Source organism: Eriocheir sinensis, chromosome 4, assembly GCF_024679095.1.
Source record: "Eriocheir sinensis breed Jianghai 21 chromosome 4, ASM2467909v1, whole genome shotgun sequence".
In the NCBI taxonomy this organism is placed as follows: Eukaryota; Metazoa; Arthropoda; class Malacostraca; order Decapoda; family Varunidae; genus Eriocheir; species Eriocheir sinensis.
This window is the reverse complement of record NC_066512.1, coordinates 13,212,785-13,238,924: the sequence shown is the minus strand read 5'-3', so window position 1 is coordinate 13,238,924 and position 26,140 is coordinate 13,212,785. Positions and strand designations below refer to the sequence as shown.

At 39.5% G+C, this 26,140-nt stretch overlaps 1 protein-coding gene across 1 annotated transcript in view; it reads left to right on the top strand.

Moving 5' to 3' along the window:
• Nucleotides 1-389: 389 nt before the first annotated feature.
• The window catches only part of LOC127008548 (acidic leucine-rich nuclear phosphoprotein 32 family member A-like), a 43,173-nt gene continuing 17,422 nt past the window's right edge, over nucleotides 390-26,140 (top strand). The window contains exons 1-5 of the mRNA XM_050880725.1: nucleotides 390-555; nucleotides 4,929-5,072; nucleotides 11,266-11,385; nucleotides 11,539-11,651; nucleotides 17,057-17,094. Of these exons, the coding sequence (XP_050736682.1) occupies nucleotides 508-555; nucleotides 4,929-5,072; nucleotides 11,266-11,385; nucleotides 11,539-11,651; nucleotides 17,057-17,094 (463 nt within the window). The 5' untranslated portion in view covers nucleotides 390-507. The remainder of the gene's footprint in view (nucleotides 556-4,928; nucleotides 5,073-11,265; nucleotides 11,386-11,538; nucleotides 11,652-17,056; nucleotides 17,095-26,140) is intronic.

Sequence of the window (26,140 nt, the reverse complement as noted above, 5' to 3'; positions counted from 1 at the left end):
GTTGCTGCAACCAAGAAAGAAGTCTTTATCTGATAAAGTTAGGGAGATCGGAGGTTGCTATGTAAATTGGATAAAGCAAAATATTTTGTGGTTAAATGTAAATATATATATTCAAAACCAAAGAAATCTTGAGACTGATCATGAAACCCATTCCTAGTTTCCTAGGTTCTTAATTCCGCTGCCCGTGAATTCAGGGACAAACCAAAGCAGCAAAATATGTCCCTGTAGGCAATGTTACATGGGGAAGGGGGGGAGGGAGATGTCAGGGAAAATTATAGACTGTGGTGTTTTATGCAATACAGTACCTATCATACACAGTTATATCAATTTTATATCCTCAAATAGACTGCCTACATGGGTTAAGGTGTGAGAATACGGCTTTGTGAGGTCTGGCGGGGAGGGGGCGGGGGCGGAGCGGGGGCGCGGGGCGGCAGACGCGCGGCGCGAACACTTGTGGGCCCGAGCCAGGGACTGTCCCACGCCGCCCAGCCCTGCTGCACCGCGGCCATGGAGAAGAGGATAGAACTTGAGAGAAGGGGCAGGAGTCCTTCCAAGGTACGTTAAGGGGTCTAGAGCAGGTGGTGGTGAACGCTGGGTGGTGCTGTTAAGGCTGTAATAAGGCGAGAAGTGAGCTGCGTCACACAGATGGGGAGGGCATTGCTGGCAGGCTGAGGCCGCCCTTCACCTCATGACAGAACGTGTCCCGGGCATGTGGCCCGCCGTGATTGTCCTTGTCAAGGCCTCGAACCAGAGTCACCTTGGCAGAGCGTGCTCCCAGTGCCAGGGGAAGGAAGGAGTGGCATGAGGGTGTCAGATTCGGTGACTGTCGGTGGCGTCTCCAGCAACAGCAGCAGCATCACGGTCACCTGGATACCCCCCGTGCCCCACCGCCACGCTGGGCACCTGCCCGTGACCTCATGGCCAAGGGGGAAGGAAGGATGCTTGGAGATAAGGGCCTGAATAACTCTGAACGGTGTACAGCTCTGCTCCCATACCCCTCCCCCCTCCCACCCCTGGGCCTCTTCCTTCCACAGCCTCCCCCAGGGACTTAGGAAAGGGTAGTTGTGTTATCCCTGGTGGGTGAATAGGTCAAGGAGAAATTCTGAGCAACATAGAAGGAGAAAATATTACTGATTTTTCCTGTAACATCTGACACAAGTTGCAGCTGGAGTTCAGTACTTTGAAAGATTTGTGTTGAATTGATTCATACTTTTTAGCATTTGGAGGGCAGAAGTTAGGTCATGTGCCAGGGGGTGCTTAGCCATAGTCCTCTATCCCACTTTTGTGGCTCTAGATTTCTAGGCAGGCTGTTCAGCCACCATCTTTGGACACAGGGCTTCTGTCATATTTAAGGTGCCATTAGCTATACTCTAGTAACATTAGAGTGGATTGATGGCTGATTGTGGTGAGTCAGCCTCCTCATCTAAGACCCAGATGAAGTAGGGGGCATAGAATAGCTTGAATCAAACAAATCAAATGAATGTAGTAGGTTGACCAGATCTGGTGTTTTTTGCAAGTAATTAAAGGGTCAAATGAGAATATGATGCACTTCCAGTTTTATTGCAAGTCCACTCTAAAGATTATGTCATTACTTGTGCCTAAATAGAGGTTACCAGGTGTCTTAGTTTATTTTTTTTTTAATTCAAACAAGAATAGAAGTGTCAGTTATATTGATTACTTCAGATGGGAAGGGGTAGTGGTAGAGGCTACACTAACCTTGGAACAGTGGTGAGGGCACAGCAGATACTGTTAAAGTTAGTAAGGTTAGCAACATGCTAGAGCAAGTTTCCTCAAATTCTGAGTAGCAACCCTCCCTGTGTCACAGTATGGACATGCTAAGTTTGAGCTGCACACAGAGGTCAGATGGTTATATATTTTTCTGGAAGTGAAAAATCTTAATATACAAGATAAATATTTATGTTGAGATAGACCAGGATGTTGTAAGTTAGAAAATTATACAACTAATTTTTATCTTACTTAATGGTATTGATTACCAAAGCAAAACAAGTCACTGTGCTGCATAAATAAGCACCTAAAAACTAAAAATGTGTTTAACATTGAACATGTTTGATTCCAGCTTTTTGAAGGATCAATTTCCATCTATGAGTTGCCCTAATCATTTTAACCTCATCCTACCTGCTAACATTCTCTAAGCTAGGGGTTCCCAAGTTTCTCCTTATATATATATATATATATATATATATATATATATATATATATATATATATATATATATATATATATATATATATATATATATATATATACTCACACAGCTCTCCTTGACAGAGTGGAGTCAAAGGCTCTTTGTCTCATCAGCTCTCTTTCTCATACTGATAGTCTTCTACCTCTCAAATTCCGCCGCCATGTTGCCTCTCTTTCTATCTTTTATCGATATTTTCATGCTGACTGCTCTTCTGAACTTGCAAACTGCATGCCTCCCCCCCTCCCGCGGCCCTGCTGCACACGACTTTCTACTCATGCTCATCCCTATACTGTCCAAACCCCTTATGCAAGAGTCAACCAGCATCTTCACGCTTTCATCCGTCACGCTGGTAAACTCTGGAACAGTCTTCCTTCATCTGTATTTCCTCCTGCCTACGACTTGAACTCTTTCAAGAGGAGGGTATCAGGACACCTCTCCCCCTGAAATTGACCTCTCTCTCTGGGCACTCCTTTGACCTCTATTCAGGAGCAGTAAGTAGCGGGCTTTTTTTCTTTTTTTCTTTATGCCATTTGATCTGCCTCCTTATTAGAGCGTTTCCATTTCTTGGCGGAAGTTTCAGATGGTGTCTTTAAGAACCTCTCCATAATGGCTGTACTCGTATTACTAAATATATTTCAATTAATGTTATTAATCAGCAATGTAAATAAAATATTTTCAAAAGAGTAATGCAACATCATCACTTCTCTTCCCATTGTGATACCTCTTTTGCTGCACAATATCATAGCATTGCACCTTCTTACCACACTAAAACGCCACATAAAATTGCGGTTCACAGGAACTTACCTGAGAGAGCGGGGGTGGAAGCACAAGTGAGTGCTCTCAGCCTGCTCCTGCACAGAGGTTGATTTGTTATGTGAATTTTATTTAATCAATTGTCATAAACCATGGAAGTGAGGATTCTTTTTGCATATATGCCAAAGTTTTACGGGTGCTGATGATAATGAGGATGTGAAATTTTTGGAATAAATTAGTAAATAGGGAGATAAATTGAAATTTAGATTATGCGAATTTCACGATGATGTAAGAGCGGAGAGGGTAGTAAGGGAGTGAAAGAGAGGGGGGATTCAATGGTCAGTCGTGGCTCGTGTAAGGGTGCTTGAAGCAATTATTTGACTTGTTATTTTTTCTCAATGAAAATACTATACAGCACTGAATTTGTCATGGTCTCATAATCCCTGCTTGGATATTTCGCACCCCCAGGCCTTAATTGGGGTACCTCAGCGACCCCACCGACCCCATGACCTCTTTATGACCCCACATAATGAGCATTCCGACCCCACTTGGGGTCCCGACCCCTGGTTTGGGAACCCCTGCTCTAAGCTGATATAATGTTAGAATTATAGGCAAAGAAAGGTGAGATAGCTGTTTTGCAAGGTTACTTGATATCGTGGGTAACATGAGTGTAACTTGTCAACTGGTAATATCCTTAATCTTAAATAAGCTCGACCTTTGTCAACTGATAATAGTCTTTAATGAGCTTTAAGTAAAGAGTAGGGCAGATGGAAAAATATATTGCACAAGCATATGGTGGTTATATTTTGTATCATCATCCTTAAAATTACAAGAGCCTTGTTTTTCAAAGTGTAAAGTGAAATGAAAGGACCCCATAACTAACAGACAATGTGTTGCTGTCTCAGAGAAGAGGGGTATCTGAGAGGGAGGGGCAGGTGGTAGGCTCATTGTTACACAGTTGAATGTTTAGGTGAGTCACCAATGAAATGCACAAGATTACAGGAACAAAATGGATGATGAGTATATCAATGAAGTAATGGGTGTTAAGTGGGTAAGTGAAAACCAGATCTGCTTCTTAATTTCCATAAAACTTTGATATTCAGATTATTAATTGAAATTTAACCACATTGCATGTATTTCAGAATCATGTTCTTTAGCAGACATGAGAGCTAGATAAGACCTTGCTAAGGCAGCATTTTTTTAAAATTTTCAACTATTTTAACATTTGCCATGTGATTTAATATTTAGCAGATTGTTGGTGGTATATTATGTTTGTCTATATTCATATTTTATATAAGTGAAAGCTACTTTATTTTACTGTAATGAATTTAGCATGAAAAGTATGCTATAGCTGTCCTCCTTTCATGAAGCCCACTTTGAAAGCACTAGTATGTATAGTAACGGAGCTGCCACATTTGGTCTCCTATTGGTGAAACCTACACCTAGATAAGTGGCAGTGTTTGAAATCAGATCAAAGAAGTACAGAACAGTTTCTCAATCCAATTCCCAGCCAGTCAGACCTATATAGGTTCCTACATGTCAGGCACAGGTATCAGTCATGGTGGATCAGTCTGTAGCCTCACCTTACCCCATAACTATCTGCAATTTGTTTATTTGGAAAAAAATTAATGTAATTAACAAACGTTTTTGGGTAATGGAGAGTATCACTTACAATTGTCATGTTCTTATTGAGATGTGAAACTTGGGATGGTAACTGTCATTAATAACTAATCTATATTGTGCAACTGAACTAAAGAGAAAAATTGATATAAAATTTCACAAGTGTATTAGAAATGAGATTCTTTGCCACCTATAATTTAAATATGTCAAGCACATTGGCAAAATGAATTGAGATATGGGTAATGTTGGTTCAAGTAAATGCATACTTTTAATGTATGTTGAGATATGAACTGTAACATTTGTGAAGCTCTGTCTTTTCTCTTTTTTATTTTACTGTTTTTTTCCATAGATCACAGAGCTCAACTTGGACAACTGCAAGAGTACCTGCATTGTTGGCCTGACAGAGGAGTTTGAGAAGCTGGAGGTATTGAGTCTTATCAATGTAGGACTGACCACACTCAAGGGCTTCCCAGCTCTTCCCAACCTCCGGAAGGTGAGAAATAGAACCCTGCTGTCAAAGTCACTTAAGAATTGTTTGCCTGCCTTTGTAACTAGTGCTTTGATGAAGTTCTGGATCACATGAAATTCCACCATCTGAAGATCTACCACCCCAAATTTACCCACCTTAATTAAGATCCATATGTGGGTTGACTTTCTCATTCTATATTATCATAATAGTATATGGTATTTCATAGACTATTTTGTATAAAGGAACATTCTGAAGGTGCATAAAAAGGCATGTTTGCTAACTATATTTTATAAAAGAACCTTCTAAAGGATCTTAAAATGTCATATCGGCATAGTTGCATTGTCATCGTATACAGTGAATTGTAGGTATGCTTTGAAAAGTGATCATGTGACATGAATTCTTGGCAGTATGGGTTTAAGAAGTCAGGTTTGCATCCGTACATCTTCTTTATTTAAGCCTTATGGATGTTCCAATAAGATTCAATAGTTTGTGTATGTCCTCCTGTCCTCCTGTCCACAAAGCCACCTAACAGAACGATTAATAGTCATGTGAACGTAACTTGGATCCATAACCTGGATTGAATGGAAACATCCTCATGAAGATCAGCTACCCCACTCAGCCACATGAAGATCTGCAGCCCACTCTCACCCACATGAAGATTGGCCACCCCAGGTGCATCTGGGGTGGCAGGTCTTCATGTGATTCCAAGTTTCTAATAATTTCAGTGTAGAAGTTCTTAATATAGTAAAAGCCCAAAAATCCAGCATCCAATAATTAGAATATCCTGGTGGTTCAGGATTTCCAGCCGACAGTCAATTTTAGTTTTTTGGGGGTAATGCCAAGAAAAATTGAGGGAAAATATTGAAAAATATGAAACTTGGATTTGCTTGATTTTATCTGTATTCTTCCATAATAATGGCTCCTACTACACCACCTACTGTGGGGAAGAAGAAAATGGGAAACGCTGCTTTGCCTGCGCCGCATGTCATTTGCTTGTTTATGTGTAGCAACCGAGCAGCAGCAGCTGCTTGTGCTTGTAGTTATGATTTTTTTATTACCTGTTTCATATGTTTACTGTCTGAATATTTATAGAAAGAAGCATTCATTAGTAATTAATTTGCATTGTACATGTTAACCCTTTCAATACGGTGACGCAGATGTCGGCGTCACAGTATGGAAAGGGTTAAGAGGAAATGGAAGAGGATTAATCCTCTTCTAAACCTCTTAATCCTCTTCTAAACCTCTTAACCCTTTCCTTGCGCGCAGTCTGGACGCGACTATCCCCTCAGGCGCAGTCGGGGAGCCCAATGGGGGGGTTCTTTTAACCTCTGTATCTCAAAAACTATTCATCACAGTTAAAAACCAAAAACACCACTGGAAAGAGGAGGTCCAGATCTATAGGAGTCGGTTATGTATGCCTGTCTTGCAAACGTACATGCACGTTCAGGGAGTGTTGAATGTTAACACTTACGTCGGTGCGTGCGGGATGATCAGCCATATTGAGGTAACTGCGGACATCTCTTTCTCAGACTCTGGCAAGGGAGTACACGTGTATTGCCAACTGCAATATTTACAACTATTTGGTCAAAGAATCAGTCAGGTGAAGCTATGCAAAAATGCCGCTATTTTGGGCAAGAACATCCACCAGTTACTCGTCCGTAGATTTGCCGCACTGGCCTGATATGATTTTCCACCAAATTTAGTGAAGAACCCACTCAATTGGCAATCCTGTGTTGTGAGAATTAGTGTTGGAACACTCATACGCGGGAGATTTGAGTGTGGCTGGAGCTCGCAGCGAGCGTTTAGCGCCACCAGCAAATACGCCTAACGCCCGCTGCAAGCGTTTAACAATGAAAGGGTTAATCCCCTTCCATTTCCTCTTAAGAGGTTTAAAAGAGGATTAATCCTCTTCCATTTCCTCTGAACCCTTTCCATACTGTGATGCCGTCACACCGGTGTCTGTGTCGTGTATTGAAAGGGTTACTCCCCTCGAGTTGAAAAAAAATAAATAAATAAAGGCAAACACTTTGTGACTTCTGCTGACGTAGTGTCCATTCTTGACAAATAATACAACCCTACACATATTTTGTCGTAGATAATCCCTTAAATGTGATGCTTAAATGTGCCATACAAACTTTAATAAAATTCTGGAGCAGGTGCTGAATATTGGCGATTGTCAGACTGAGTGTGGTGAACATCTGGGAATGGTATGTTTTGTACATTTTGAGGTCCATTCATGGTAATCTGGAAAATATGCTAATCTGGAAGGTCTGTGACCCCCTACATTCTGGATTAACCCTTGGCCGGCTGTGGAACTATATATAGACGGTCCAAAATTCAGTCAGTCAGTTTTGTATAGCAGAAATATAACAACACTTCCAGATTGCAGTTGGATTTGTAATATAGACGACAGTTAAAACATCTCTTATGCGGCTTAGCTATATTTATACCACGCTCCTGAGGTCGACAGTGATTATATATCGACATTTCATTTGGGGGGGGAACTACTCTTCAAATGCTGCTGCCATCTTAGGTTAAAGGACTTTTACTGTATATATATATATATATATATATATATATATATATATATATATATATATATATATATATATATATATATATATATATATATATATATATATATATATCTTTATTTATTTATTTATTTGATAGTGTATGTAAAAGGAGGAAGCTGAAAATAAATGTCAACAAAAGTAAAGTGATGGTTTGTGAGTGGAGTAGAAGTGAGGTTGTGGATTTTGTATGCCCATATAGAGTGGGAATTGAATGTGAAAAAGAATGCAAAATAATTTTGAATGGTGAAGATATGGAGGAGGTAAATGAGTTTAAGTACCTTGGATCAGTTATGTGTAAGCATGGTGGTACAAAAGGAAAGACAAGAGAAAGGGCATTGCAAGGAAGAAAGGTGGTAGGGTCTGTGGGATGTATCATGAATGGCAGAAGTGTGAGCATGGAGGTAAAGAGGGATTTGAGAAATACAATAATAGTACCAACCCTCACATATGCAAAACATGAAAGTCAGAGGTCTAGAGCGCAGGCAGTGGAAATTAGTTATTTGAGGAGTGCATGTGGTGTGAGTAGAATGGATGGAATGAGTAATGAAAGTTTGTATGAGCGTTTTGGAATGTGTCACGCATAGCTGGGCGTTATCGAGATAAGTTATCGCGATACTTTATCGCTGATAACGAAATCAGGTTATCGGCCATCCGCTACTTATTTATATACATGTTGGTATCTTCGTTGCTTTTGTAACCAAACTAGCGATAATCGCTACTTTTTTCTGCCTCAGAAAAAAAAAAAAGTTGTCTCCTCCCTACTGCGCATGCATGGCGCGGGCGCCCGGTGTTGTATGAAAAAACTTCGGGGTATGAAATATCTTCGGTGAAGAGATTTCATACTTTGATCATCTACATTAAAAAACTAGGTTATTTTTTTTTTTATGTTAGACTCAAAAATTACTATATCAAAGAGAAAAGTCATTTAACTTTGCCCCAAAAATGATTATTCACTGCCTGAAATTTGTGATCCCGTTGTAAAGAGCGCAAACAGAGACCAATAGGTTGTGTTATCACGTGGTGGTGTGGCACGTGGCCTCTCAGCTGTGTCTCGAGTGACGGAGTGAGTGCCAGTGTTCCGGTTCCCAGTGCTTCAGTGCTTCTTTACTGAAGTGACTGTTAAAGTGTTAATGGTGATAAGTAAGAATAACTGAATAAGTACATAGTGATGGGCCAGTTCATGAGAGACCAGTGTTTGTAAACAAAAGCGCCAGCTTTTGACGATGGGGACGCCAAATAACACAAAATTGGTTCAGGCGTTTCTAGTATTACCGTGCATATTTACGTGTCAACGTGTGGTTTTCAGGTTTTGTAAGTTTTCTAAAATACAGATAATGAAAATTTTAATTCATCTATGTTTTTTATTTGAAATATCAATGTAGTATTGTTTTCACCTATCGGACTTATTGCTTGCTAGTATCGGAATTGCGGATTTATATCGGTTATCGGTTATCACCTACATTTGTGTCTCCAGTTAACGAATATCGGTTATCACCGATAAGGTTTTCCATTATCAGTTATCGGGTATCGGGAATAAGGTTTTCTGTTATCGTGCCCAGCTATGGTGTCGTGGGTGAATGGAAGATGTGTGGAGTGGTGGAAGAAGTGAAGTGACAGACTTTAAAGTGGTTTGGCCACATGGAGCAAATGGAGGAGAGTAAGATGACCAGGAGGGTGTATGTGAGTGAGATAGAGGGAAGGAATGTTAGAGGATGACCTCCAGTGAAATGGAGAGATAGGGTGCAGGAGTATGTCAGGGAGAGGGGTGAAAGATCCTTGAGAAACTTTGAGCAGGCAAGGAGGGAGTGTCTGGATAGAGAGAGATGGAAACTTCTGCTGTGGCCATCCCCTGGTGGGAGCTCCTAGGAGCAGACGTCAAAGATGAATGAATGTGTATATATATAGATATATATATATATATATATATATATATATATATATATATATATATATATATATATATATATATATATATATATATATATATATATATATATATATATATATATATATATATATATATATATATATATATATATATATATATATATATATATATATATATATATATATATATATATATATATATATATATATATATATATATATATATATATATATATATATATATATATATATATATATATATATATATATATATTTTTTTTTATCATGCCTATATATATATAGGTTTTTTTCCGTGGGGCTTGATGGTCGCCAAGGCTTCTTCCCGGTGGGTCCTGATGATCGGCCCAGCCTGTTCTGGCAGGCGAGTGTTTATAGTGGCGCCATCTTGCATTGGCTCATGCTGCCTCCCGAGCTCATCTTTAATCCTAGAATCTAGAGTCCGGGTTGATAGGTGGTCTTCTGGACAGCATGTGGTAGTTTTAAGCCACTGGCGGCGGCTGAAAAATCCAGCTTGGTGGCACTGGCGGGATTGAACTCGGCCTCCTGAGCGGTGGTGTTACTCTGTCGATATATATATATATATATATATATATATATATATACATATATATATATATATATATATATATATATATATATATATATATATATATATATATATATATATATATATATATATATAAATATACACACAGTGGTACCTCATGATTCGAACTTAACTGGTTCATTTGGGCTGTTCGAATTGAAAATTTGAATTAGGAAGCAATTTATCCCATTGAAATTAATGTAGGATAAATTAATCCGTTCCTGGCCCCAAAATCCTCATATTTTTTTAACATTTTTATGGGTTTATGTTGTGCCCTGTGATTTACCAAACACTCCTTTAGCCACATCAGCAGCCTTTATTTTCTCTTTATCTTTTAGAAATGTACAGATCGTAGACTTTGCCATTCTGTACTGTAAGGCCAGATCAGAAACACGAGCTCCACTCTCATGTTTTTGTATTATTTCCTTCTTCATTTCCATACTATAATGCTTAAGCTTCCTACCACCACTTGCACTGTCACTTTTCACTATCTTGGGAGCCATAATGAGGGTTAATTCAAGAAAATATGCAAAATATATCAAGAACAACAAAGAGTGGCATTCAGAACAGGGGAGCGCAAGCGTGACTGACAAGAGTGGCTTCCAGCGTTGCCAGGTCCATGTTTTTCCCAGCAGTTGGGTTATTTTTCAAGGGAGCTTGCGTGAAAAAATGGCAGTTGCGGGTTGGCGTTTCTTGAGGCTGGAGTTCGCAGGATCACATTCACCGACCTGGCTGCAGCCGTTTGTTTGTGTTCGAATTGCGACGCATATTCGAATTGGAGGACAAGATTTGTTTGATAAATGTGTTCGAATTGGGAATTGTTCAAATTGAAAGGTGTTCGAATCACGAGGTACCACTATATATATACATATATATATATATATATATATATATATATATATATATATATATATAAATATATATATATATATATATATATATATATATATATATACATATATATATATATATATATATATATATATATATATATATATATATATATATATATTTTGAATGGTGTCAGTGAATTGATTTTTTATTAGTAGTATCTTACCCCTTTTATCATGTATGAGTCTTGAAAAAAAGGTAAGTTTGAATACTTGGTGATAGGCACCCAGTGTAATACAGTATTAATTCATTACAGCTGGAGCTCAGTGACAATCGAATCTCTGGAGGACTGAGTGCCCTAACCTGCCTTCCCAAGTTGGCTTATCTCAACCTCTCTGGCAATAGAATCAAAGACCTGGAAACACTGGAGCCTCTGGTAGGTTAAGTACCCCATTGGCATTAATGAAAGACTAGAAAGATTGATAAATGTTATATTATTTAGTGATTCATCTGCATTTTAAAATTTTTAGGTAATTTCTGATGTGCAAGACCATCTGTTACAGCATTTTTTCATATTCCCCCCACACAGAGGCATTTAAAGTCCCTGTTTAACCTGGACCTATTCAACTGTGAGGTACTGCAAATTGAAAACTATAGAGAGAAGATGTTTGCACTCGTCCCCTCCCTGGTGTACCTTGATGGGTGAGTTCGCTGTCAATCATGTATTTGTTCACAGGAGAAAGGCAATCCATTATTCAACAGCATTTTATCACATTAATGCATTATTTTTTTACAATTTTTGAACAATTTAGCTTATCTCCACTTGATACCATCATATATTTATGTTGGCATATCTCAACCAAAGCCTTCCTTGAATATGTGTGTGTTTGTGTGTATTTACCTAGTTGTATTTACCTAGTTGTGGTATAAGGGAGAGAATCTACACTCATACTGTCCTGTCTATATATCTTCTATAATCTAACTTGGCCTTAAATTAATGAATCGTCTTTGCGTGGACCACATCATTTTCCAGGCCGTTCCAGGCCTCCACCACTCATTGTGGAAAATCGTTCTTCTTTATGTTTCTTCTACAGGCTTCCTCTTTCATCTTCCTGCCATGGCCTCTTGATTCTCTTGTATCCCATTTTATTAGATCTTCTTTGTCTACTTTTTCCATTCCACTCAGCACCCTATATACTGCAATCAGATCTCCTCTCTCCCTCCTCAGTTCCATATATATATATATATATATATATATATATATATATCTATATATATATATATATATATATATATATATATATATATATATATATATATATATATATATATATATATATATATATATATATATATATTAGGTTGAAATTTAAACTCGGAAAGAATTTACAAATTAGAAAATTATGAATAAGAAAGATCGCCTTTTTGAGTGGTTTTACCTTTTCAGTGCTAAATCGTCGCTGCGGCAGCTCACAGTCCATGTTGGTGGTGCAATCGTCACCAAAACAGTTGATCAGTTTTAAATCTCCCGCTCACAATACATGTTCCAACACCATTGCACACTCCAGCTTAAGTAGCTTCGTTTGTGAGATAATAAGGATATATATTCTCGGGGCACCCCGCCCCGAGAATATATATCCTTATTATCTCACAAACGGCTGAGATGTAGCCCATAACATATTTTTCTTTTTTACGGCTATAACATATCTTCCCTGCACTTATTGCATATATATACGTATGCGTGGGCGTGGAAGGCTGTCGTGGGTTTACGGGTGTGATCTTAAGTAGCTTTGTTTGTGCTGATGATATATTAACCACTTCAACATGAGGATGCGTATACTGCGTCCTTGCGTGCCCCGTACCATATCTGAGGACGTGCATACTGCGTCCTGGCGCGCTTTAGCCAATATACGAGTTGTTTTATCTTTATATTTATGCCTACATCTCAAAATTATCAATTAATTCATGCTTCTTTATGCGCACCATTTAATTCTGCATGTTTTCATATATAATACATGATTATGTTGAGTTTGTGGCTGAAAACTTGTTATATTCAATAGCGACATTTGAAATTTGGTGCGCGTGGCGATCCCAGATACAGCGCGGGGCGCTGTTTTTGGCCTGGCCGTAGTAAGTTTCTTTATGTTCACCATTTAATTCTGCATGTTTTGTGTTTCATATATAATACACAATGATTATGTTGAGTTTATGGCTGAAAACTTGTTATATTCAATAGCGACATTTGAAATTTGGCGCGCACGGCGATCTCAGATACAGCACGGGACGCTGTTTTAGCCCGGCCGTAGTGAAGGGGTTAAATGTGGTAGGTGAAAGTTGGGTTTTCTGGTCCGTAGACTTAACCTACACCATATCCGGGGTTTTCCTATATCTGGGTGCCCCCGTGGCTCTATTAACCTGGATACCATAGGGTTTACTGTATATATATATATATATATATATATATATATATATATATATATATATATATATATATATATATATATATATATATATATATATATATATATATATATATATATATATATATATATATATATATATATATATATATATATATATATATATATATATATATATATATATATACAGTCGTCCCTCAAATAGTACGGGGGTTAGGGACCCAGGCCCCCTGTACTATTCGAAAATCCGTATAAAATTAGAGCCCCCTCTTGAAACACTCCTGGGCTGCGTTTGAGAGAGGGAATCGGGACTCTCGGAACGTCACGAGTGCTCTCAAACGTGTGACGCGGTAGCACGAGTTCCCAACTCAGCACATCTGCTGGCTCCCAGCTTTGAGAGGTGGAGTGCCTTCGTGCTGTGATGACGTCATCAGCAAATATGGCGGCCCAAACAAACACATATAAGTGTTTCCATTGCATTTCACCTCTGTGCCACCATAACCACTGCAGCTTCCTTTTCAAGTTTTCATCTTCTGTTGTAAGGAGTTCGTCAACCAGGACAGCTAGTAATGCATGTTAAATGTCACCAGGAAGATCAGCGTACGGCATTTTGGTGCGAGTGAGACGCCGTAATCATAGCAACGACGAGGCTTAGTAAAAGGACGGCCTTTATCTTCACTCTTGCAGTACCCTTGGAGCACTGGCAGTTACTGTGGCAAGAATTTCTTTTACTGATACAGATAACACAACAACACTGCATCACATTCACGCATGCCTCCAATCCGCAAATGTAACTCACCCAAAAACGTAACCTCCTAAATCTGAATTCTTTCTGCAAGCGGTGAACACTTTCGCTTCTCTCAGGGTAGCTTAATCATTTGGTAAATAGTGTTTAGCTACTTGCGCATTAAAAGCTTACTTAGTGAAAATTTAAAAAAATAAAAAAATTTAAAAATGACACAAAAAATAAATTTATATATATATATATATATATATATATATATATATATATATAATATATATATACTATATATATATATATATATATATATATATATATATATATATATATATATATATATATAGTATATATATATATATATATATATATATATATATATATATATATATATATATATATATATATTATATATATATATATATATATATATATATATATATATATATATATACATATATATACTATATATATATATATATATATATATATATATATATATATATATATATATTTATATATATAACATACATACATATATATATATATATATATATATATATATATATATATATATATATATATATATATATATATATATATATATATATATATATATATATATATATATATATATATATATATATCTATATAATATATATATATATATATATATATATATATATATATATATATATATATATATATATATATATATATATATATATATATATATATATATAAATCACTGCCTCCAGGGAAACTTCCTTTGGTTTGAATGTTGTTGGTGTGTGGGTCATCCACGGCTTGGGCTCCCTGAATTTGCCAAAAGGCTGGGGCTGTTGGTGAATGTGGACATGGCTGGGGAAAGGTGTACAACAAAGGCCACAAACACACACACACACACACACACACACACACACACACACACACACACACACACACACACACACACACACACACACACAGGGCCACACACATGACACCAGGGAACAAACACAGCCAGGCCAACGTGTGTACACGCACCTGACACATTTCACCACCACCACCATCATCAGCTGGTGCCACACTTGCCACACCCAGGCCACATCAACACACACATACAACACACTGGACCCAAACCAAACACCACAGCACACACACACACACACGCACACACACACAACACAACACACACACACACACACACACACACACACACCCACAACACAACCCAAACACACACACACACTTGAGACAACCACATATATATATAATATATATATATATATATATATATATATATATATATATAACACACACACACACACACACACACACACACACCCTGACAATAACACAATTCCACCCACACCATATATAAATATATATATATATATATATATATATATATATATATATATATATATATATATACAGGGGGTCATTGATATGCGAACTTGGGATATGCGAACCACCTCATATGCGCTCCTTCCTCCTCCCTCCCTCCCCTCCTTGGGGGGTGGAGCACGTGGGAGCGGTGACTTGACTCGGTAGTAAGAGAAAAGTTTTTTTTTCATTCATTTCATGTTCCCGACTTCGCTAACATCCATTTCCTACCAAATAATGAACTTGCTGTTACTCACTTCCCGAAGGAAGGGAAATAAACAATGGCGCAATCTGGCAACTCTACTCTGTGAGACGGCTCCACGTGTTCTCTTCATCAGTACGTCTATGATACGAAAAAGATATACTAGGTTAAAGAGTTTGGGAAAATGTGGCTGACCGCCCATATACCATTATTTACATGCTTTTTAAGGTTCCTAATATGCGAATTTGCGATATGCGAGGCTTTGAACCGCCTATATTCTCGCATATTAGACGACCCCCCTGTATATATATATCAACAACTTATCTTGCAGTAGGAAGTCAGTTGGGAAAGTTGCTCTTCTTGTTTGATAAATAAAAGCCGCACAACATAAACTTTTATTAGGTCGTAATCATGAGAGCATTGTTAGCTGCCTTTGTTAACAAACAAATATTAAACACAATACTATTGCTTAATGTATGATTATTTGTATTAGTTAATCAGACTTGTGCAATGTGTTAAGGTAGAGTTGAATTTGCTTGATTTAGGTGTAGTTCATGTTAGATGTAGTTCATGTGTAGAGGAAATTATAGTCGAGTTATGTAGGGCCTTATATTCCTTTCCTTTCCAGCTCCTGCAACGTTTGTGCACACAACTTGACAGTACTCCCTACTTTTGTCTGATGATACTGAACATAATAACATAGTTACTCTGCTTTTTTGATTGGGAATATATTGGACACATTCAATGGCATATAGCCATTTGGAGGACAGTTGCTTATCCTGCATGAAGGATAATTCACTTCTTTTGCAGTTGTATATTTTCCCCTACTATAGGGAACACAACACATGCATGACATTATTGCCTTATTAGAATGCATAGGTAATGTTCAGACAACTGTTTTTTCCTTGTGTTACAAAACACAATACTTTCCTGACCAATTTTTTTTCCATGTGTCACAAAATAGCATGACCTTTCCTGACCACATTTTTTTTCCATCAGTCTCAAAACAGCATGACCTTTCCTAACCATAACTTTTTTGCCATCACTCACAAAACTGCATGACCTCTCCTGACCACAGCTGACCCACCTCTAAATGACGGTCAACCTACAGGGCATTAGTCACAGCTTAACTGTCCCCTTAGGGATGAGGCCTCCCTCTCAAGATGGCCTTGGTAAAGCAAGTAACATAACAACACTGGATGATGTAGAAACCCAGGGATGAATCTCAGAGTATAAATTTGGATAAAGGGTTAGAACTGATATCTTCAAACTTTATTTCTGTATTTTCAAAAGTTAATTTGACATGTAGTAAAGAATCATGAATCATGAAAATTATGAAGAAGATTTTTTATTGATAGGTCTTTTCTTTTTTTCACAGGTTTGACAAAGAAGACAATAGTGAGGAGGAAGAGGATGGTGAGTTTGAATTCGATACACTTCTATTATTAGTAAATTTTAGACAATTGTAATTACCAGATTTATATATATTGATAGTATAGTACTTCAGTAGCTTTGCCTAGTGGCAGAATGGTATTCAATATGGCTTTTTTCATGAAACAAAACGTTGGGTTGTTTTAATATAGCTGCATCACTAGGGCTACCACATGTATAGTAGTCAAGTCTTCCCCTGCCTTCACAAGGTGGCCTTTTCAGTATGCTACATTTCTTGATTTTACTCTTTTATATTGTTTTTTCTTATATTTTTTACATGGTGGAATTAGAGGGGAGGGTGGGTACTGTTAGTACTTTATTTTTATGATTAATCTGCTTTTTTTTATTTATTATATAGGATATTTTTGCAAGTGTATGAACTTTGGTGGTGGTAAATGTAGTTCCTTGATGATTTGATGCTCTGAGACCCTCCTGGAATGAACACTACAAAAGCCATGGGGTGGACAGTAAAAGGCCATGAGCAGAGTCCCATTTTTATAGGGAAGGGGATGAGCAGGAGGTAGGAGCTCCCTATGGTTGTATGCGTGATTGGAGAATGGAAGAGGAGAAAAGTTATAGAATTTGTCTGGAGAAGAAAGGTATCCATTAGTTATTATCGTTTAGTGTCACGAAAGCTGGCGGGGATAATCCTCCAGAGTGGGACTCGCGGACTTGGTATCATTGCTTGGGTAATGGTACTCTGCGCTCATTGGCCAATTATTAACTTGCTCTAACGTGCCGGAAATTGACTTTGTATTCCTACCAAAATCCTTTTTGAGTTGTAAGGTAACAGCAACAAAAACTAATGCAATAATATTTTTATTAATAAAAATGTGACATTTGAACTATTATTGATAAATCTGGAATGATATTCATAACAAAACTAAGTTGGAACTACATGTAAACAGACAATATCCTGTGACTGAAGCAGCAAGCTTAATATTTTTAGGCCTGTCAAGCCCTTTCCCTACTTTTCCTATTACTACAAAATGCTAGGCTACTGTCTACACAATGTCATTCATTAACTCAATGTAACATTTCTTGGTATATTTTTAGTCCTGACTTAGTCTTAATGTGTAGTGATGCTTAGTAGTCATAGCGAAAGCATTGGCCTAATGCAAGAACCTCCTTTTCTCTTTTATCGTGATATCATTAATCCTTTATGTATTTACGTTATTTGTGGGTAATAAATAGCCTTAAAGAAGAGTGATTATAAGAGTAACTACATTTAGATACCAACAGTGCTGATTTAAAGAGGTAACAGAGTGAGAGATAGTAGGCTGTGTCATGGCAAACAGAATTTGCCACAGGTTTAATTTTGTAAACAACAGGCCAATGAGCGGCGCACCAAAACATTCATGTCAAGTCCGCGGGTCCATCCCTGAAGGATTATCCCCGCCAGCTTTCATGACAGCGAACATAGTGAAACAAGCCTGAAAGTGTTTGGTGCTTCAGAATATGGAAATGATAATGAAAATGGGTTGTGGAAAGACCTAGGAAGAGGAGTTAAAAAGGGGAAGAGGGAAGAAAGAATGTGGATTGTTAGTCCCCACTAGAGTTTATTGCCTTTGTGGTGCAGTGATTAGCATGCCTAGATACGAATTCAGGGACCCAGGTTCGAATCCCAGCCCGGACTGTTGGCGTGTAGTTCACCCATCTGTTTATCCTCCTTTTTTGGCTTATCAATAAATGGGTACCTAGGGAAACCTGGGGAAGGTAAACTGGTAACCTGGATTTTAATTTTTCTTTGCAAGCAAGCATGGGTTGGACTGCAGTTCACACAGTTCAAGCTTAAGCTCTGATAGCTCGGTCTCCACAACAACTTCCAGGGGGTTGTTAAATAAAAGGAGACTGGGTCTCAGTTTTTCAGTCTCTAAATCTTTTCTTAAACTCACAATATAAATTTTCATTTTTTCTAGCAAAACCTGAAAATAACTTTATATCATGTCATGAGTTCTTGACAAGAAGTAAAGTGTGCAAGATCATTCTTTTTTAAGCATGCACTGAATAGCAACAGCTGGCGGAAAGTTTTAATGTGTCGAAGTTGATGAAAAATATTTTGTTTTCCTTGTAGACTCTCAGGATCAGCACATTCAAATGGGCTGTCATGTCTGTTAGGAATGCTAGGAAGCAAAGAAAATATTTGTCTTGCAGCTGAGTTTGGTACACCTTTATTGCTCAACTGCTCATTTTGAACAAATGAGAGAATCTTTTCAAAGAGCAAAGAAATGCTGGAGCAATTTTCCAGCACTCACCCACCTGATACTTGAGTGCAGTGGATGATCCCTGAATTCTTCATTAACTTCTTCAAGGAAAGACAAATTTTCTGTGTGTCTGTTCCTTATTACCACCTCTGATTAGATTCACTATGTTGACAACACTCTGCATGACATCACTCATGTGTAATAGCCTGCCACATCATGCTTTTTGATGGATAATGCAGTGTAGTGTGATGGTCAACTCCATTTTCCTTCAGCAAGCCAACTTATTCCACATTACTGCCAGCTCTGACACCATCTTTTACAATACAGGAAGTCAGGAACTCTTCAAATCCTTCATATTCATCAGCAACTGACTTGAGAGCACCATAAATATCTGAAATATTTGAGGGTTGCATCTTGACTAGCTTTTCATGTATGTACCATGAAATCCTCAGCCACAATATGTTTGAATATGAGCAACTGGCTTTTGTCACTATGTCTGCACTCTTGTCTAGAGCCAATGAAAAGTATTTGCAGTGTTTCATTATATCTTTCAGTTTTAAAGAAATGTGTTTAAAGTTCATTTACTCTTTTTCAACTGTTTGATGAGATAATGACAGACTTTCAAAATTTCTGGCTGCTTTTTCTTCCCCAAACACTTCTGCCATTTTCACATTACACTGTTTTATCAATTCTCCATCCCTAAATGATTTCTTGTTTTTCACAAGCATCATAACAACTTCATATGATGCTGTAAGACTCGAGGTTTCCTAACATACATATCACCTCCTTCTGTTTCTGGTGTTTGCTCATTAATTTCATGAGAATATCACTGCAAGATTTTCTGACATCCCGAGCATACTGCGTGCTGTGCAATGTCTCATAATGCCACTTGACATTATATTCCTTTCATCACAGAAACTGTCTGTTGACATACAACACATAGAGCTTTCCATTATTTTCTATGAAAAGATATTCTTCCTCCCATTTTATATTAAACACACTGTTCACCTCAATAAACTTTCCTTTCTTGCCTGTGTTCATTGTGAAAGGTAGGTAGTGTTAGAGACACAATGTGACGAAACAAAACCCTGAGTTAAACTGACAGGCGATGTGTCCCGTGCACTTGTGAAGCTGGCCGTGGGTCATGACGCATACCACACATGTTCCTACTTTGTAATCATGGTCATGGGGCAGGATTCTCACTCTCCTGGAGCAATTTTATTCAAGTAACCTAGTCCTACTACCATAGTTATTAATTCTCCACATACAAAACCAGGGGTATGGAGTTGGATATAAAAATTATGACTCTGTCTCTGACTCTAGGAAATTTTAAGGTTGCGACATCAACCCTGACTCTGACTCCTCCCCCTCCCCCTTTTCTGCAGTACTGTGGTAGGAAAATCAAACCCTGCCACTCCACACCCTGCCACACCACACATCACACAGCTACACCACCCACACACCACAGCCAGTCACACCACACAACGCATCACATCCAGCTACATCACACCACACATCACTTCCTGCCACATGCCACACTACACCTCACACCACATCCAGCCACACTAGACCACACCCAGCCACACCACAACATACCACACCCAGCCACACCACACCACACATTACAGCCAGCCACACCATGCTACACATCACACCATATCTTGCACCACACCCAGCCACACCATATCACACATCACAATACACATCACATCCAGCCACACTACACCTCACACCACACCCAGCCACATGACATCACACATCATATCAAGCCACACCACACCATACCACACCCAGCCTCACCACACCTTACACTACACAACACATTACACCCATCCACACCACACTACACACCACACTCAGCCACACTATATCACACATCACACCCAGCCACACCACACATCACACCCAGCCATACTACACTACACATCACACCAGGTAATACCACACCAAACATCATACTCAGTCACACCAAACCCAAGCATACATCACCCAGCCACACCACACCATACATCACACCCAGCCACACCACACCATACATCACGCTCAGTCACACTACACACATCACACCCAGTCACTCCATACTTCACGGCTCACACCATACCCAACCACACCACATTTCACACCACACTCACCCACATCACACCCAGTCACATCACACTTCATACCATACCCAGCCATGTCACAACATACCTCACACCACACCCAACCACAACACACGACATCTCATCCAGCCATACCACACCACACATCACACCCAACCACACCATCTCACGCTCCGACTCCAGCCAAAAGTGGGTAACTCCACCAACTCTGACTCTGACCCCACACCCCTGTACATAACTTTGGAGTTGCAGACACTTTTATGTTTTTTTTTTTTTCATATTATAGAATTAATCAGTATATTAGTATGAGTACTTGCGGGCCACAAAGAATCAACTCACGGGTCATGAGTGGTCCGTGGGCCCACAGTTGGACCACACTGTTCTAGACTACAACAAAAAAAATCCTTACAAGTTAACCCCTAAAGGATGAGTAACCTGCTGGTGGAAAGCCAGGCCTATCTGGATGAGTAACACAGTGCACCCAACCACCCTGAGCTGTATCCTTCTTTTCTTCTTTCTGATTAATCCCTCTCTTCATTAGATGTACCAAACCGTGAGGATGGGTTGGTCCGCCCTTAACCTTGGTCCTCCTATGTGTTTGCCATGTGTGGCGTCCCTGTAAAGCTGGGAGATGGAAGTCCTGGAGGTTGAATGATGCTGTAGTCGTGTGCTGTGGCTAGCAACACACCTCTTTGGTCCCTTATTATGGCCAAGATGGGCTGCCTCTCCTGGCTTGGAGAGGTTATTCTGCTAGCTGGTGACCAATAGCCAAGTGGCCACCACTGTGTCAGGGGGTGGCCGCATATACTCTCCTGCTACCCCTGGGGCTGTTGAGCTTTTAGGCCCAACAATCAGCCTCCCCTTGTAGGGCTCTGTGGTGGGTGGGGGTGTGGGAGAGTGAACCTCCCAACACAAACATGGCATTCAGTACTTTTGACAGGTCTGGTCTGCCCCATAAGCACCCACCCCCTTCCCTTGAGGACTGCCAGGGTGGTGCAGATGAGACACGAGCTTGTCGAGCCAGGTCCATGGTTAATCTCCAGTGGGCTCTCTGTATGGGTGCCTGGAACGTCATGAGCCTCTAGGATGATCAATGACTACCCTGTCTGTCAGATGAGCTCAGGAGGCTGAGAGTTGACATAGTGGCTCTCTGAGATGAAGAGACCTGGTAATGGAGAGATCAGTAGTGAGGGTCATACTTACTACTGGTCAGGCCAGAGCGATGGTGCTCGTTGCAAGGGAGTAGCTATAGCCATTTCTAACTGACCAGTTCTCTGTCGTTGGGGTTACTCTGGTTGATGAGTGTATGATGCTGGTGAGGTTGAAGCACACCTTGTCGGCTTTACATCTCTTATTTCAGTGTACGCCCCTACTGAGATGTGTGGACTTGAGGAAAAAGAGGTGTTCTATGCCAAGCTTGACCCTATAGTTGACCAGTGCACCCTGCGTGACACACTGATTGTCTTGGGTGATTTCAATGCAGTTACTGGCACAGAGAGAGATGGCTACGAGTTATGTGTTTGTCCCCATGGCTCTGGTACCAGAAACTTATACAGTTTACTCTTGAACCTTGCAAGTCCAGAAGGCTGAGGATTGCTGGTTTCTGGTTCCAGAGATACGAGCCTCGTTGTTGGACTAGTTGACGGTGTGGCAAAGGAGATAGATCACATCCTTTTTAGTACTTTTTGGAGGATCCTCCAGAACTGTAGGGTTTTCTGGAGTGCTGAGTTCTTTGCTACTGACCACAGACTTGTTACGAAGTTGAAGCAACACATCAGGTCCAAAGAATTCTCAAGATGCAACCCCCAGGGTTCCATTTTGAGAAACTGAGAGACCAGGTGTGCGTGCAGGAGTATGCAGTGATAACAGGGATGGAGTATTCAAATACATATGAATACTGTATTTGGGTTTATTCATATTCGTATTTTTTATTTTTATTTATTTATTTATTTTTTATTTATTTATATATTTTTATGTGTCGGCCTTTAGCACCAGTAGGCTTTCTTGAAGGGCCTGTATGGTGGTCGGCCCCAGCTCGTCATGGTGCAGGCAAGTGTTTTCTAGTGGCGCCATCTTTTCTTGGCTCATGCTGACCCCTGGAACTACTACTTGATTCACTTGGACGTGTTTTTTCAATTCGAATAAATATTGATAGAAATCAAAGTGTTTTCATACGTATTCGAATACAAGGGAAAATTATTTGTATTCTGCTAATAATCTGGCGGATACTTCATGATTTATTATCAGAAATAACAGCCATTGTTCCTTACAACTCCAGCCTCCTGGGTGAACGTGTAATCGTCGTGTATAGTACAAGTTTGCAGGCTGTGGCAGCGTGGTGTCTGGAGTCTGACTTAGTTGCCACTTGCCAGTGTGGAAGGTGAATGTGTGTACATAAGCTCATTTTACTGTTGCATAACTTGAGAACAGCTCTATACCCAGTTATGCCTAGGGAGTATTTTCAATGAAAAGTATTCTTGAGAGTATTCATGAATACTTTTTTATTCATATTTGTATTCAAATTAAAACCGTTTCAGTGCATTCAAGTTTGTATTTGTTGGAATTTGAAGTATTCGTATTTGAATACACAATACTTGCATTCACTCCATCCCTGAGTGGTAGTCTCACTGGTTTGAAGTGCTTCATACTTTGGTAGACCCTGGAAAGTTGTGTGATACCTTTAACCCCTAAAGGACACAAAAAAATCTAATGGGTGCCTCTGGAGATCGCAAAAAACAGCTGTTTTTCAAGTACATTTCTCTTAAAACTCATTTAATAACAGTTTTACAGAATTTCAAGCTGGTTCTAATGGTATAAACATTTCATAAATTATTTTTGTAATTACTCGGGAAATTACGATAAACTGAAAATAAGTTGAATTTTCATATTCACCGGACCAAAAATTTCATAGAACAAAAGTTGTAGATATCGAAGAAACAATCACAAAAAATGTAAATTTTGATGAAAAAATCAAGTTGTACTGACATCAAGGCATGTCAGAAGTGGCGCGATGTGGTGGGTGGCACCCATACATGCGTACTTCAGCATCTTTGGAACTTTCCACAGCTTTTAGCGCCTGATTTTGAGGTGATGCGATGCGTCCCACGTAGTGGGGAGTTGGCGTCACCTGAGTCAGACAATTTATGAATGGGCAGGGCAGCTGGATGAGGACCTCGTGGCTTGATGGGGGTTGAAGTGAATCCTTGAGGCAAAATATCAGAAAGGTTAGAAAGGTTAGAATCTGACGACGAGAGCTGTGGGTCGTCCGCATCTCATTCTCTAGACAAGGCAAACTCACTAGATATATCCAAGAGAGTGTCCTTTATTATTTACAACTGGCTGTGTGAATTAGCCTCTAGGCCTATGTATGTGTGTATTTAGGCCTAAGGTTGTCAATTAGTGTGTTTCTGATGATGAACAATAGCGAAGGTCACGAGGAAACAAGGGATAGGAAAGAAAACGGAGGCATCCGCATGCAGAACACTCGTCCTTTTATGCATCCCACCAATATTTCTGCCTGCGGGTCACTTGTCACTCAAAGCTGCCAAGGAATGCATTGGAGAGTGCCCAAGATCTAGGAGTGGTGTTGCCTCGAGGGAGACACTGGAGAATGTAGAGTCGTGGTGCCAGGCTGGCTTGGGACTCGGAGGGTTACAGGGTTCTGTCACGAAGGACTAGATCCTTTATGAGGAGGGATAAGGAGAGGCATGTCAGAGATCTTGCTGAGGATGTTGAGGGTTGTCTAAATGCAAATGACCTTAGACCTTCCTTTTGAGCTCTGAAAAAGCTCCGCTCCAAATCCACATCTCAGATGAGTCCTATCCGAACAGCTGATGGGCAGATAGTATCAGATGCAGATGGGCACCGGGTTTGTTGGGCCGAGTACTATGGGCAGCTGTACATTGTAGAACCCACAAGTGGACAGCTCCCTTTGGCTGGGTTGCAGGTGGCAGCTGCTGATCCACCAATAGATGAAACTCTACCCTCACTTACAGAAGTGAGAGAGGCTGTGAGAAAGTTGATGGGTGGAAAGGCAAGTGGGATCTGTAATATCAGCACAGAGATGTTGAAAGCTGGGGATGAAGCCATTATTCGTGGATTGCATGTGGTGTTGTCTGCTGTGTGGCAGTCTGATGCCATTCCTCTTGACTGGAAAAGGGGGTTAGTTGTCCCTATCCGGAAAGGGAAAGGAGACTGACAGGACTGCAACAGTTACAGTCATATTACACTGCTCAGTGTGCCAGGCAAGGTGCTTGCTCATCTGCTGCTGATTTGAATTCAATCTCATCTGCTAAAGTTTCAGAGACCTGAGCAATCTGGGTTCACGCCCGTCAAGTAAAAAATTCATGGTATCCTAGTACTTCGTGTCCTTGTAGAACGCGATGTGAGTTTTGACAAAGGTTGCTCACAGCCTATGTTGATCTCAAAAAGACATTTGACTCAGTGCATCATGAGGCATTCTGGCATATTCTGCAGATCCATGGGATTCCTACAAGGATTACTGACCTGATGACTGGTCTTTACTTTGGGACTGAGAGTGCTGTGAAGTGTAGGGGAGATGTTTCTGGCATCTTCCCTGTTAAGTCAGGAGTGAGGCAGGGGTGCGTCCTCGCTGCATTACTTTTCAACACTTCCATGAACTAGGTATTAGGCAAAGTTACTGATCAAAGTCATTACAGAGCATCTGTTGGCGACATCAAGGTCATTGATCTTGTTTTTGCTGAT